General features: G+C 41.8%; 1 protein-coding gene, 1 long non-coding RNA gene and 1 other non-coding gene across 3 annotated transcripts in view; all 3 read right to left on the bottom strand.

The window, feature by feature from the left end:
* DCT (dopachrome tautomerase) overlaps positions 1–3,024 on the bottom strand; it is an 18,059-nt gene extending 15,035 nt beyond the window's left edge. Inside the window, exon 1 of the mRNA XM_027675219.1 lies at positions 2,538–3,024. Within this exon, the coding sequence (XP_027531020.1) occupies positions 2,538–2,934 (397 nt within the window). The 5' untranslated portion in view covers positions 2,935–3,024. The remainder of the gene's footprint in view (positions 1–2,537) is intronic.
* An 8,098-nt stretch (positions 3,025–11,122) lies between these two features.
* LOC113963780 lies at positions 11,123–13,533 on the bottom strand. The gene is made up of 3 exons (XR_003532951.1): positions 12,978–13,533; positions 12,299–12,372; positions 11,123–11,548 (listed from the first exon to the last, which is right to left on the bottom strand). It is a non-coding gene; the product is annotated as an uncharacterized LOC113963780 (long non-coding RNA).
* A 337-nt stretch (positions 13,534–13,870) lies between these two features.
* TRNAF-GAA lies at positions 13,871–13,943 on the bottom strand. The gene has a single exon. It is a non-coding gene; the product is annotated as a tRNA-Phe (tRNA).
* Between the last annotated feature and the right edge of the window lie 2,375 nt (positions 13,944–16,318).

Below are 16,318 nucleotides of genomic sequence, written 5' to 3' on the forward strand. Positions count from 1 at the left end.
CCCTTCCCTTCCCTTCCCTTCCCTTCCCTTCCCTTCCCTTCCCTTCCTTTTTTCTTTTTTATAAATATTTGTCATCCAGAACTGGATGGATATGATTTTAAGACTTTTTCCCTCAGTGAACAGCTTCAACAAATGGACAAATTTTCATTGGTCCTTTCTCCTTAGAGAAGTTTTTAGCAGAAAGCTCAAATTGAAACTCCCTTTTGGAAAATCCTGGCCCTGTTCCTCATAGCTCCTTCAGGTTTCCAACCATACAGCCATCAGTTATATGACATGTTTAAATGGTACTGTCTAATCAAATAATCAGCTACATGGTAGCTGGAGTTCCCATAGGTTATAATTTACACAATGTCTAAACTCTAAATTAAACAGTGCCAAGATGGCACTGGAACACTACCATTTTTACTCTTAAAGTGCTAGAAAGAGCCTTGCAGAGGCTGGAGTTTGCATAGTCTAGGAACCATTTCAAAGAGGCAGTTTGCAAATAATATACCTTAATAATAGACATGTGCACTGTCCCATGTCCCTTTGAATGAGCATATTTAATTTATCTTACATAAGTACCATATGTTACCTACCATTATGTTACATAGGTACTATGGCACTGGATGCCTAATAAATACCACATGTCACGTCACTTAAAACTCTGGTGTGCAGACAGCCAACCAGTGTATAAAACTGAATGGGAAAAAAAAATACAAAAAAACCCTAATAGACACAGAGCCACAATTACCAGCATTGTAAAAGCATCAGATCTAATTCAAATCCCACACAGCTCTGGACTTCTTAGCACTATCCAAGAAATGCCTTTGCACACAGCATCAAGCAGAGTACAGCCCAGGAAAACTTTCTGAAAATCATCCTTAAGGATGCCTTCCACCTTAATGTTTTATCACTGGTATATTTAGATTTAAAAACTGCAAGGAGAAAGAGGAATCCAAGTGAAATAAAAATACAGCAGCAGAACCCAAATTGAAAAAGCCAAGGAGAGCAGACAGTTCAGCAGAAGTAAGGCTGAATGAAATAACACTACATTCTGCTCATGAATCTTGAGATTCAGTCCTGCAAATATCAAATACCATCTCTATCTCTACTTGGATAAGAAAACTAATGTCTGCCTATGCATGTCTGTCTCCACTGCTCTTCACTTCCAGGTTTTCATGTCCTAATTACTTTAACTGTGTAAATATGGGTGTATGCCCATGTGCTTTAGAATTCTTCTGACTCAGGGTTTGTGCCTGTATGTGATATCTGACTTAAGTTTTGGAGGTATATAAGAACCTTTAAAAAGAAAAAAACCTGCATCAATTTTTTTTTTTTGTAAAGTGTCTGGAGAAGTCCTTCCACACTTCTATTTCAAGCATTTGAAATCCAGTCAAAGGAAGAGATAAAAGCTGATTTATATTCTAAAGTCTGTTGTTATTATTTTTAGAAGTTTCAGTAATGCCATGTGTCTGTTTAAGTCATCTGCCACTACCTCTCTGTTTCCAATCGATAAGAGCATTGGAAAACTTAACCTTTTGGGCTGAAATTTTCTGCAGTGCTGCCTTCTCAGATTGATCTGGGCTTTTTTCACAGTGAGAGCCAAGATATATTTTAGACTAAACAGTTCAGCTATTTCTAAGAATCAGGCTGAAGGAAAGCAGTCTATTCTTCCCATGTTGGAAAATTCAAACAATTTTATGTTTTCAACAAGAAATCCCAGGCTTCATTTGAAATCTGCTTAGCAAGTGACTTCAATGCCTGGGATGTGCCTTTTGCCCAACTCCTAGTGTCATCTCCTGCCAGCCCTGCACAGCACTCTGGACTGAATCTGCAGTTCCTGCTCATTTTAACTCTCCTTCAACCAGGGCTGTTGCTGAGAAAAGTCTTATCACCTTATCCGGCCCTGACCTCACCTTCTCACCCCCTCCCTCCTGCCAGCGCTAGTGAAGTGGTCTTATTAAAACCTTACTCCAGATCCATTTCACCTCCAGCATTCACAGGAGCCCACGTGAAGTCACCAGTGAGAAGGAGCAGCTGGAGATGGGGAGGAAAAGGATGGGATGGCCTCTTTGGTAGTTATATAGACACATTTTAGATCAGTGTAAGTTGTAGACTTAGTTAACAACCCTGGGAAACACCCTGTCCAGACATCCAGACATTTTCAGTGCACAGGGCTATATTGTGCTGCAAAGTACTACTCCATGAGGAATAAATCTCTGATCAATGCACACTGATCCAGGTTCACTGCATGATTAGCAGTGACAGAGGTTTGAATGCAGCACTGGAAGGTCCAAAACCGCGTGGAGAAGGGTGATGGGTGGCTACAGGGACACCTCCAGGGCCAAAGAGGAAAACATAAGACAAAACACTTCTTTGACCCTGCTACTCTGAAAAAAAGTGCTGATAGTATCATAAACATGACAGATTTTTTAGAAAATTAATAATATTTGAAGTCTTCTTGATGCCTTATGCCATCAGAGATGTTTCTTGCCTTTGGAGCAAGGTTAGGAGACGCATCCATCCCCATTCCCTCCCTCCAGCACCCATCTCACCTGTGCACCGACAGCTATGGTTGAAGAACTTGAGGGGCCACCGTTCCCGGTCATCCACGTTTTGAAGGGTGTAGGGGCCACTCCAGGGCTGAGTGTCTGCCTGCACCCCCTCACACCATCCCCTGCCCTGCAGGGACCCACAGATATTGCCTGGCTCCGTCCCCAAGGCTGGGCAGCAGCGCTTCAAGCGAAGGGCTTCCACCGTCATGCAGACACGAGGAAACTGTGCCTGTGCGGGACAGCAGCAGCTCAAGTAGCCCAGCCCAGCCCAGAACAGCCACCTCAGGATGCCCATTACAGGCGGGTGCAGGTCCTGCCTTTTCACTGGACCTGAGTGAGCCAAGAAGGGATATCTCTGCTGTGCCACAGCATGTACCTGGCCTTGCCACAGCAACATGCCCTAGCCAACCAGGGTAATCCCTCTCACTGCTGAGGATGCTGGTGTTGGGGGTTTGCCTAATCCCAGTCTCTTAATTGCCTTGAATGCAGTTCAAAAGGTGCTTTGACTCTGTGGTGCCTGCCCAGCAGCCACGGCTTTGAGCAGGATTTATATAGAAGCTGGGAGAAGCCCTCATTAGAGGGATTAGCACGGCAAAAATCCTCGTGTTTTGCACATGACATCAAGGGCAGAAAAGATGCCAGTGTGAAAGTAAGTTCTGCAGACTCTGGCAGCTTGTCAGGAGAATGAATGCCTCAGATTTATTTTGCCAAGTCTTTTATGAGCTTTGAGAAATTGACAGTCTCGTTTTAGTTGAGGTGGCTGGATAAACATGTTTATTCTTTTAATCAAAACCCTGTAAACAGAAATAAATAGAAGAGGAAACCTCTTTTCTTTTAGTTCGTTCACTGCGAGATAATACTTTCCACTAAAGCAGCCACAGTAGAAAACTAACTGGAAGTGCAGAGGATATAGGTGCATCATTAACAAAAATTAATAAATATGGTAGTATAAGTTTGAGATGGAGACTCCACCTGCCAACTGCAGAACTCCAATGCTTATACTGAAAACATCTGAGTGGCAAGTGGAGAAGGATTCCCTTCCTAATAGCCTTTTTTGCATGCAAAATAAATTATTTAATTGTTTTTAAAGGGTGAGTGGTCATTGTTTGCTCTCCAATCCTTTCCCCATCATTACATCAGAGGTTGTTTTGGAGCTGGTCTGGCTGTTGGGCTTTCAAAACCATCACAGCTGAACATTTATTACCCACCTAGCAGGAGACAGTCTATGAGATCAATACACACAGCAGACATGCAAGCAAGTGGTTCTGTCCAGAACATCGACAAAAATAACTTTTAAAAGCTCCTAGTATGCAGCAGTTCTTGCCCACAATGCAACCCTTGTGTGCTAGAGGAATAAAATTAATAAATCAAAATAAAGTAGGTATAAGTGATTCTGAAGCGACAGCTATCAGTTCAGCTCCATCACACTAAATAAAACCTGGCAACTCATCCTGCTTCACTGAAAGGTTTCACTACCTTCCCACTCTGTTGTTTAGCCATTTTTATAAGCATGTATAATGAAAACTGCCATGGTTGTGTCTGTGCTATTCAATATTTCAATGGGTGTTCAACCACACCATTCTGGCACAAGAAGTGTATGATCTATGCGGCCAGTTATTGCCATCATGCAGCTAAAGAGTTCATCCACACTGCAGATGCTGTCATCAGCACTTTCAGGTTCTCAGATCTTTATATCAAAAACTTGTTGTTTGCCAAACAAATTGAAATATGATTCTACCTCATTTATGGAGGCACAAAGCCAAATTGGCAATACCATGTAGTCTGAAATGGGTTTCAACACATTGGATTTAGTTTACCTGGAACTGACTTTTGCCTGCTGCTCTTGACACAACACGTGAAAAAGACAGAAAGTGTGAATAGTGGCTGAAAAAATATGTTGAAGTAACTCAGGAGTTATAAATGGAAGCACTGACTAAAAAACCCTCTGCACAACACTCCTTTCCATACTACTCAGCCCTTGAATACATCTCTCTAGTGTGAGAAGAATTAGGCTTTGAATCTAGGTTAGACAATGTCTTGTACCAAAGTTACCAACATACTCTCTGAAAGCAATTAAAGTGAACATACTTATCAGCATCACCAAAATAAAATCAAAACATATGGATAGGATTCACCTAACCTATCAAATCCCTGAACTGATGTGTCTATATATAAAATGCATCCAAGCAGCCATTATAATCAAAACTGGCACAGTTCAGACACCCATAAGAAGGGTGACTGGCATTTGTGACCCTATATGAGACAGAAAGGGAAAGCTCAGAGTAAGGCGAGGTTTTGAGGCACAAAAGTCAAGGAAAGGCAAGAAAATGTGTTTTAATATAGTACAAGAGGAAGCAGAAAGAGTGTGGAGAAAAGGAATAGCAGGCAGAGGATAACATGGAAATTACTTGGTGTGCAGATGAAGGAAAACTATTAGTAGAAGAGTGGCACATATGTAGTTTTTATTATGATTACTTCCCTCCATTACAACTACATAACTGGGAGCATGCAACAGCATGTAGTCCTAGTAGAGATATAGCACTAGCCTCTGCTGTTCTGTAATGCATCAGCATTTTAGCAGTGCCTTTCCTGGCCAGGCAGGGAGCATCAGGACTAACAGAAAAAGGACAGACCACATCCTGACGCCACTGCGTCGCTGGCATTGGTGGTTGTCTGCTGCTGCATGATACACCGTGAGGAAGACATTGAGCAAAATTACAAAAAGACAGTTGTCTTTCAATTAGTCATTGGGAAAACAGCAGGCACCGTACATTCCTTAGTGCGTTGCTGTTGAGAAGCTCCCACATTTTTCCCCGCAGCATTCACACTTAAATAAAGGAGCCGTTGTTGGTGCTGCACAGTATCAGCACTATACCAGTTTACAAAATAGCATCCTGAATGACTTTTTATTTACTACGGAGTTTTACTCTGTTTGAAAAATGAGTAGTACTATGTGCTGGTACTACTGCCTGAACTATCAAAGGACTTTTCAGGCAGCAAATCTGAGCACGTGAGCCATGGCCAATGATCAGAACTGTGCCTGCACTGCCTTGTCCATGCATACTGGGCTTGCCTGCCACGGTTTCATAGCTGGGGAGCTACAGAGGTGGCTTCTATGAGAAGCTTCTGGAAACTTTCCCCATGTCCAACAGAGACAATGCCACCTGGTTCCAAGATGGACCGACCGCTGGCCAAGCCCAAGCCCATGATGCCTGCTCAGCTGGTGCTAAGAAAAAAATTCAGGAGCCGTAAGCTGGGGTGAGATAAGAAAGGGTTTAATTATGCCAAGGCAATAGATGTTACACGGCGCGCGCCGGGCTGTGCCCGGGATGTTACATTTATAACAATATTTGGCCAATCCTAAGTGTGTCCACCCTATAACTTTTGGCCTGGTCCACCCCCTGGCCCGCCTCTCGAAATTGGGTCTGGGGTGCTTTTTGGGACCCCCTCTTCATCATCTTCTTCATCTTCAGCGTACAGAGAGCAGGGTGACCCAGTTCTTTGACTCTGTCCTGCAGTTTAGGCCAAGATACAAGCGTTCTCCAAACAAGACAGGCCTGCCTTGACTAAAAGACTAAACATTTTCTACTAGATATGGGGATAGGGTGATATAGGGAGTATGGAATGGGGTGAAAGGATTGAGGAATATAAACTAAGGGATACTACGGGGAGGAGGGAGAAAGGGGTTTATTTCTAAAATCTACTTCTATTACCTATAAAACTTGTAAGGTAGAAAAATAAGAAAATCATTATGGGCTTAAGGCATCACCCATCAGCAGTGATACATCAGCAATGACATATCTGGGATAACAGATTTAAAAAGGGGAAAGAAGTTACTGCATAATGGCAACTGCAGAGAGAAGAGTGAGAATAAGTGAGAGAAACAGCTCTGCAGACACCAAGGTTGGTGAAGAAGGGGGAGAAGGAGGAAGAGGTGCATCAGGCACCAGGTCAGAGATTCCCCTGCAGTCTCTAGGGAAGACCATGGTGAGGCAGACTGTCCCCCTGCAGCCCATGGAGGTCCACAGGGAGCAGATATCCACTTGCAGCCTGTGGAGAACTCCACACCAGAGGTGGATGCCCAACAGAGGCTGTGACCCCACAGGAAGTAGGCTCCCGGTAGGACCTGTGGACCTGTGGAGGCAGGAGCCCGCACTGTAGCAGATCTGCTGGCAGGACTTGTGTCCCTGCAGGGCCCACACTGGAGCAGTCTGTTGCTGAAGGACTGCACCTGTGGGAAGGATTCACACTGGAGAAATTCATGGAGGACTGTCTCCTGTGGGAAGAACTTCAGGCTGGAGCAGGAGCAGAGTGTGAGGAGGAAAGAGTGGCAGAGACAACGTGTGATTAACTGACCACAGTTCCCATTCCCTGTCTCCCTGCACTGCTGGTGGGGAGAAGGTAGAGAATTTGAGAGTGGAGTTAAGCCCAGGATGGAGGGTGGGATGAGGGAAAGGTGTTTTTAAGATTTGATTTTATTTCTCTTTACTCCACTCTGATTTGCCTGGTAATAAATTAATTCCCCCAATTTCAGTCTGCTTTACCCATGACAGTAATTACTGAGTGATCTCTCCCTGTCCTTATCTCAACCCACAAGCCTTTTGCTGTATTTTCTTTCCCCTGTCCAGCTGAGGGAGAAAATGACAGAATGGCTTTGGTGGGCACCTGGCATCCAGCCAAGGTGAACCCACCACACCACACATCTGAGCTACTAGGTCAGGCTACCACACATGAAACTGTGTTAAATATACTAGTTAAAATATTTAGGCTTTACACTGAAAGTACAGGAAAACAGTATTTCAGCTACTCTGTAGTCTGGATTCGTGACCACGGTCACCCTCAATACCAAACTTCTCATCCTGTCATCAAAGACAGGATGTGGCAAGAGAGGAAATAAAGAAAAAGAATACTCCAAGATACAGGCAAAGAAACCACTAAACACAATCCACATGAGTAATACAGAATTCCTGAGTAGTAAGTAGGCAGTGGGTTCACATTTTTTTTCTCAATGACACTATTGTTTCTCAGGCTCCTTCTACTGTACTCAAGCACAGATTAACATCAAGCCAGAAAAGTATTTAGCCTTTGGCATTTTGGAAGGAATTTTGGTCAAAATAAAACATTCTACATATAAACTTGTGTGGAAATCAATATATCAATAGAAAGAATAAATAAATTACAGGTTATATCATAAAGACAGGTGATAATTCTAGAAATAACAAGAAAGATAATTCTATAAGGAAACCTGCAGCTTCCAGATGCCTGTGCATGTTCTAGGTTTCCTGAATCTCATAGCAAATTTAAGTCTTTAGGAACTCTCAGCACAAACTACTGCCCTTTCATCACCTTATCCTTTGTCTCCTTGTCCTGTATCTGGGAGAATGAGGCCAAAGTCTGGGCATGCTAAAGCAGCTCTGAAGATCTCATGATCCTGCCCTTGCACAAAATCCTTCTTCATATAAACAAGGTCTTCATCTCCTGGCTTCTCATATTTTTTATCCAGTCCCTTTCTGATTTGTGGAATTCTTTTCCTGAAAACCAATTTTCATGCTACAATACATTCACATATTATTAGAACAGAGGAGCACCTCAAAGAAGAACAATCTGTTCAGGTCTCGTGGAAAATACACAAGATGAGTGCAGCCAGGAATTCAACCTGAGTTAAAAGACAGTTTCACAGTCTTATGCGAGTTTTCTTTCCTCAACAACCATAAAGCTGCTGTACTCATACCCTATCAGGATGCTGGATTACTCAAGCTTTCCTTGTGTCACCAATTTCATGTCATCTTTTTGTGGATTTACCCATAGGCTTCCTTGTGACAGACGATGAAATTTATCTCACTTGATGTTGGATATCTATTGATTATTGATATCTACACATAACCAGTCACTCAGGGTTTCCTTTGTAAGATACTCTCTTAATGGAGAGAAATAGATGGTTTTAGGGTGCAATTCACTTGGTCTGTTTTCTGTACTCACATTGGGAAAGGATGAACTACACCACACAAGACCTAACCTCAATTTAGGTAGATGAATCCCACCAGGATTCCTCACTGATTCCTCACGGGCCTTGCAGTCCGGCTGAACTTGCCTCCTACAAGTCTGGAGCTGACTGCAATGGGAATTCCTCATTAAAGACATTCACTTCAAAAGCTCCAAATTTGATGGTACTTTGCTTCTCACTTCTCCCAGAACACGTGCTAGCTGAAGCATGTACTATACACAACTTGCATAGAAAGGTCCTAAAATCATACACTGCTTTAGTATGGCAGTATACACTGCTTTAGATGCCTGTGTCAACTCAGTTAGATCTTTCCACCTTAAATAAACATTATTTGTGGATGCATTTTTATACTTTTAAGTCAGACGCTGACTTACTGTAGTTTTATTCGTTTCTGTCAGAGAGAATGAATGAGCACTTCTATTTCCTTTGTAAGATCATTCTTCCATCCCATCCCTCATTTAACACATCTGAGAAACTACTTCGGTGATCATGAAGGAGTATCATCATTTGGTTAGTGAGACTCCATTAGACTTTCTAACTAAACAAGCATACTTTTTCCAGAGTCCATATCATGTAGGAACAGAGATAAAAGCTTAAGCTATTTATAGTTTAGATAAATACAATGCTGACTGACAGATTAAACCACTGCTGCGGTGACCACCTAAGCAAAGACAGCTTTTTCTCCAGGATTATTTCATGAGCTCCTAGTCTGGGCTAACTATAAAGGCAGTCATAGAATATATTCGCCTTCCCATTCAGACTGGCATCTTGGCAAGTTCAGATGACCTCTCTATCCTAATTTCTCTGCCTTGAACTTAAAAGAAGGTGAGGGTGACTGGTTCAAACTCAGACAGACATTGCTCTTCTAAATGTGTAAAGTGAAGTGAGGTGAATGTCACTAAATGGCTGTGGTAGGAGAGGACCTCCACAGAATACATTTGTTCCAGTTTACATAAGGTGAAACAGAATACAAACGGATTTAATATCCTAGTTTTGGCACATGTGGAGCTTTACAGATGTTGTGCAAAACCTGTTAGGAGCCCAAAGCCCAGTGAACGTGCAGGCTGTCTTTGTGGCCCATGATCTGGGACATGATCAGGAAGGCGTGAGCCTAAGACTTCATCCGCAGTGTGGAAGGGTAGGACAGAGGCTCTCATCTCAACAATTCACCTATGCAACACATTGTCCCATTCACAGGGGAGAAAATATGAAGAAGGAAATCCAGGTCTAGTTCTGTACCACATTAAAAGAAAAAATCTGAAAGATAGAACAAACACTGTATTTGAAATCATATCAGAAATTATAGTATAGTTTGGGTTGGAATCTTACAATAATCTTTCCAGAGCCTGTTCCAGAAGACACTCTTCTCTCACAATTTTTATTCAAAATCCTAATGCTACTACTTATCCCAATGGAAAATATAAAATGGAACAAAAGATACTCATCCCTCATGTCATGTGGGCTAAATCCCAAGAACATTGTTGGGCAAAGTAATGAATGCTCCCTTGCTTAAAGCAAGAGGATGTATGTACATTCCAACAAAAAGTATAATGTTTCCCCTAAGGTTCACCGAGGAATAAAGATAGCATTGATAACCATAGCAGGACTGGAGATTAAGGTTTCTCTTAACTGTACCAGATTTGTTTTGTTAACTGTACCATATATTCTATAGATCTATGTTACTATGAAATATGAGTTCTATATTCCTACAAAAGCACAAAGTAGGAACTCTGGAATATATCTCTAGGAAAGAAAAAAGAAAAATAAAAAATTAAACCAAAACTCCCAAGAAACTGGATCAGAAAACGCCTCATTACATGAGGTTTTGTCAGCTGAAAATTTTTGTTTTCTTTTTAACTGCATTTATTTTCCAGAAAGTTGAAACCCACAATTCTAGTTCTTCTACAGGACCAGAGACCAGATAGACAATAACTAAGATTTGTTATCAAAAATATACAATAAAAAGCACTAAATGTGAGTCCTGACTCATGTTTTCTAAACCCCTTGCCTCTATCATACTGCATAACTAAATGAGATTTACCAGATGTCTGTAAACAGTGAGGGAGACAAAGTCAGAAATCTTTTAGTCAAGAGACAGAAACAAATATCTTCTATAAAACAAATCCAATTTTCAACCCAAAGAGAAGGAAGTTTTACTACATGTGAGCACAATTTTTTCACTGCTGAGAGGCGGGCAAGACAGTAACAAATATCAAGTGCAGAAATTGCAATCAGGGACAAGGAGGGAATTTTTAAATCAGTTACATGTGCAGTTAAGGGGACAGGGAGGAAGAAGAGGATCATCTCATATGAGGAACACCTGAACTTGCTAAACCCCTCAGGAAGCCTACGAAAAACCACCAGGCACAGCAACTTCCTCCCACCACTATCAGAAATACCAAATATAGGTGTTTCAAAGTAAAGCTCTAAGCTTCTTTATTGATTGTCATGTTCTGTGATTGCAAGTTGTTGCAGCCTGCAGCAGAGCTAGGATGTGGGGTACACCTCTCTCTGAGCTGCTCCTTCTGCCACAGTTTTCATCCACTTAAAACAGAAGCACGTGAACCAAATCCACCAGATTTCGAATATTGCAGCTGAAGAAACATTGTAAAATGTAATTTTTTCTCTGAATCCCTGCGAGGTATCAACTTCAGTATTTGATAGACATTTTAAAAAGTATATGTAACCATATCTGTAGGGGCAGAGAAGTTTCCCAGTTGCAGAGAAGGAACTTTGTAACTAAAACATAAAGTCTTAGAAAGACGTGAAAGTAGTCTGGATTTGCGTCCTACCAGGGGGTTCATCTTGAGGAAAGAAGCCAATAGAAAAATAAATGGAAATGTTTGATGGCAAGAATAAAGCTAGAAAGTGGCAAAAAAAAAGATTATGTAAAGAATATACAACTGAATGAAAAATGTCTGAATATTGTGTGACAAGCAATAAAGCAGCAACTCTTGGGGTTATTTTCGCAGAACCTGCCAAATCACATCAGAAATGTGCATCAAGCCTGCAAAATCAAACAGAAAGAAGTTTAAAAATACCAGAATTAAGTTTATCTCTTCAATTTATCCTCTTCTTCCACATAAGACCCTAGGCCTTACTCAGCGTTGAAGCAGCATCCAAGGCTTTGTGAGCTGCAGTGCTGGGACACAGAATCACAGAATATGCTGAGTTGGAAGGGACCCACAAGGATCAAGTCCAACCCTTACCCTTGCACAGGACCATCCCCAAGAGTCACATCACATGCCTGAGAGTATCATCTAAACACTTCTTGAACTCTGTCAGGCTTGGTGCTGTGGCCACTTCCTTGGGGAGCCAACCACCAATCCAAATCCCTTACCAAACAAAACCAAGATTTCTTCTCAGTATCAATGCTATCACTTAGTATTTCGGTGTTCCACAAAATTTCTGTTTAACATCACAAAACCTCTGAGAAGGGAATTGCTGTTACAGGTAATATTATCCTTAGCTTAAAAATAGAAATTTCAGATACTACCACAGCACATACTTGTCATACATTCATGTGCCTGGGTACTCCTGCTAAAACTCAGACACTTTGAGAGTGACCAACACCCTTTCCTGGCCCTCAAAAAATCCAGTGGCAGAGGGAACCAAATCTCCAGAACAGCACTGAGTGGGTAAGGCCAGACCACTGCATAAGAGGAGTCTCAGGGCCACATCCTGGCCCCCCAGCTGAGCAGCACCAGCTGGCTGGTGTCTGCACTGTGTGGGGCTGTTCCCCCCATAGCAAACGTACCTTGTCTCAGGGTGTTGGTGAACAAGCCAAGTAGATAGTCAGAGGCCTGATATACAAGTTTGCTCCATGACTTTCTTTTATTCAGCAGTATGAAAAAGGCCAGAAAGTAAACAGTCATTCTTTCTTTTGCTTCTCTGATTACACATCTGCAGGAAATTAATACCTCCCTAACTCATTCCCAAAGAACCATTAATGTCTTTTATGAATAATTAAAAGCTTTTTGCAAAAAACATGTATTTATTTTTTTATATCAAACATGCAAAAGTACATATGAGAAGTCAAAAGCGACCATTTTAACGTTTCCTTCTATCCTTGAGTACTCAAGTGTGCAGTCTTGATGCTCGTTCGAAAGCTTAAAAAATCTTTAGGAAAAATATTAATATAAGCAGTTATACTATCTCTTATCTGTCTTATTAGTACCCCTGTTTGTACTAATAGGATATTCATCTGTAGTGAGTGCTCCTTGTATCAGACAAGTAATTCAACATCAAGGCTTGATGTGAGGCTGTGATTAGAATATGACCAGTGACACCTTTTTGTGAATAGATGAAAGACGCTGAACAGAGAAGTAAGGAGCTGCTTTACTGGTGTGTTTTGCACTGGTGACATCAACACTGAAAGTCCTTTTTCTGTATATTGTTCTGGTATCAGTATATTAAAAAGGCTACAAAAAACTTACTTGAAAACAGGAGAAAATGTCTTAAAATGAAAGTCTCAAAGAGTTTGATTTCTTCAGCTTATCAAAACAAAGTTGGGTGCTGAGTTGACAGTTTCGTGATGACCAAATGCCACGTATCATGAAGATCTCTGATTTAAGAGAGAGAAGGTTTAACAGAGGGCAGGTCCAAATAAAAGGAATATATTTGAAACAATTGCAACAAATTACCAAGGACAATTAACAAACTTTCAGCCTCTTCATGGCTTCAAATCAAAACCGGGTGCCCTCCTTAAAAATACACTTCAGAAAAATCCAAGTGATTTTTCCCAACTTATAAGGATCAGTAGGAAATACATGAATGGTAAAGACTAGGTGGCATTAATTACCACAGTTCCTGGACTCGAAGGTATTCCTTTGCCTTTATGGGAAGTAAAGTAGTTTCAGCCATCTGTTGACAGCAGAGTCGTGACGTCCGGGAATTTTGACCCGCGCTCCAGATTTTGGCAAAAATAATCTCTAATCCTTCTGTCTCTGTCGCCCTCCCAGTACTCTGGAGAGACTCCCTCGCTCCCTGCCCTACCCTTCCAGTCATCCCGCTCCTCATCGCACAGTTTCACTTTCGCTGCTCTCCTCCCTCCCGTCATCGACAGTGGGAGATGGCAAGGGGCAGAGAAGGGACCGGATATGAAGCTTGCTGCTTTGTTTTTCCATCCTTAATAAAAAAGGTAAACTTAAAAGGGCTAAATTGGAAAGCAGGCAACGGTTCGTCATGAGCGACACGCTCGGTATCGGCTCAACAAAGGATTCCCCGGCTCTCCACAAGCCCCGGGAGCAGAGGCCCTGGGCTGCTACAGCAGCAGCATCCGCTCGCCCCCTCCCGATTAGGGAAAGAAAAAAGAGAAAGGAGGCTCTTCTGCCGAAACCCGGGATCGAACCAGGGACCTTTAGATCTTCAGTCTAACGCTCTCCCAACTGAGCTATTTCGGCTGCCGTGGCCCTCCTTCTGGCATGATAGCACTAATTTGTTCTTTCCCCCGGCTGAGCTTTATACTTAGTGGTTTAAATAAAACAGATGTTATTCACCCTACAGTGCTGGATAGCACAAACGAATCGATGAAGCGTCTTTGCAAACAAAATTATGCCGTAAGCCAAATTAAAATGCAGCAGTAACACAAAACCACCCGTATACATCTATGCACCACACATAACCTACACGTGTTTACTATCAGAATAACGGTGTTTTGGCTTTGGCTCCCTGGATCATTTGGGAGAGTAACAGAAACTACAACATTCTATGGGATTTAGGAGCGTTAAATTAGCAGTATTTTAGCTTCAGTTTTCAGGGACTTTATTTTGAAGCCTGACAAATTCTGTGCAGAGATGATGTATCACAAAGAGACTGGAATACAAGGGGTACCTGCACCCCCATTTTTCCATGGTCTTGCTGAGAGTTGCAGGTTCCACAGGAGAAACTCCATGTGTCTGCATAAATCACAAATCCTAAGCACGGTTATAAGAAAAAAATAGTTTATGCTCACATTGTTGATTAGGCATTTATTTCAACAAGCAATTGCTATAACACTCCTGCTACAAGCTAAAGGCAATGGATATACCCAAGTGCCCACAACAGTGCACATTGCACGGGTACTGCATGCTCACCTCCCAGGTTTGTGTTTATTTGCATATCCTATGGCTCCAGAAAGAGCTACCCATGACAGCATCCTCTATTCATGCTCCCTGCACACTGTGTAGGGAGAGGCTGCTTTGCAAGATTGTTCACTGCTGCTCCCTCATGTTAGTTAAAAAAAACAAAACAAAAACAAACAAAAAAACCCCAACAAGACAAAACAAAACCACTAAAACTTTTTTTTTTACCTCTCTCTCTTCCACAATAATAGAGGAGTTCAACAAATTCCTCCTTTTTCAGGTGGGGAAAAACCAGCCTCTTCCGAAACCAGCCATATGAATATCCAGTGACATAGACCCCTCTATTTCCTTTTATTTTCAGAGTGTATTTTTCCTCAAGTTGCTCCACTTTTGGGAAGTATTTTGTGAGCAAACACTGTTCTCCAGGAGCTGATACATTTTCAAAAGTCAAAGACCTATTTTCAGAAGTAAAAAGGCTGCGGACGGGGCCAGCAGTTTCATGACTGAAAACAAAAACTCTTAACAAAAAAATTTCAATTAGGGAGAGGTTAAAAAAACCACCCACACCATTGTACTAAAGAGGTGTGCAAACAACATACTGATACAAAATCTCATCTTCTCATGATTTTCCATTGCCACTGGCACTGATTGTTTTGCTGAGAAATTATGAATGTAATCCCTTAACAAGCATGTCTCCTACTGATGCAGCTAACACAACCTTGTGATCTTTGCTGCAGATAAGCTCCAAATGTGTCATGGCATGCTTAGAAGTCAAAAACACTATTGACTTAAGAGTTTTCATACATTACCACAACAATGGGTTATTCTGATTTTTATTATTTTTAGAAACCTTTGTTTTGCCAGGTGAAATGGAAATGGAAATAAAAATTTAAGGTAAGGCAAAACAAAATGAAACAAAAGCGTAGGACAGTTCAGTCCCAGATATAGTATATTTAACAGTCATCTTTTCCCCAGAAAGAATTAGGGGAGGGGTTTTATATTAAAAGTTCCTCCTGAAAAGTAGAAAGATATTTGCATTTCATGGCTATTTAAAGAGCATAAGAACATAGTTTTAGTAAAATTAAGCATTCTGAATCAAGAAACAAAAAAAAAAAAGCCCACAACATTTTTTTTCACCCACAACCTTTCTCCTACATCAAATAAAGTACAGGGTGGACAAACTAAAGATTTTTTTCTAGTCCATCATATGACCACAGTGATGATTGGCCTCAACCACAGTGACACCCCTTCACGCCAATCAGCATACAAATGTAAGCAAGTGCCAAGGTCAGACCAGAGAAAGCCTTGGAGAAAGTAAGAGTTATCTCCATTGCACAAACTGCAGCCAATACATACACACAAGGGCCCACAGGCCACAATCTGCAGAATAAGCTCTGGATGCCCCATCCCTGTAAGTGTTCAAAGCCAGGTTGGATGGGGCTTTGAGCAAGCCCATCCGGTAGAAGGTGTCCCTGCCTCTGGCAGGGGGGCTGGAACTAGATGGTCTTTGAGGTCCCTTCCAACCCCAACCACTCTATGATTCCATGACTGTTGATGGTTGTCTCAGCTGCCCACTTCAGTGTCTTCCAAATCCTTTCACTTGCTGCTGGCGAGGGAGGTACTGAATAGCAGGTGTGCTACACCAAAATAATGGGGTAGCAATGCTGGTTTTCCCCAATGCACAAGGGATTTCAGGAGCTGCTTCCCAAAGATCT

This window comes from Neopelma chrysocephalum, unplaced genomic scaffold (genome assembly GCF_003984885.1).
Source record: "Neopelma chrysocephalum unplaced genomic scaffold, ASM398488v2 Primary Assembly neopelma1_25, whole genome shotgun sequence".
NCBI classification, from domain to species: domain Eukaryota; kingdom Metazoa; phylum Chordata; class Aves; order Passeriformes; family Pipridae; genus Neopelma; species Neopelma chrysocephalum.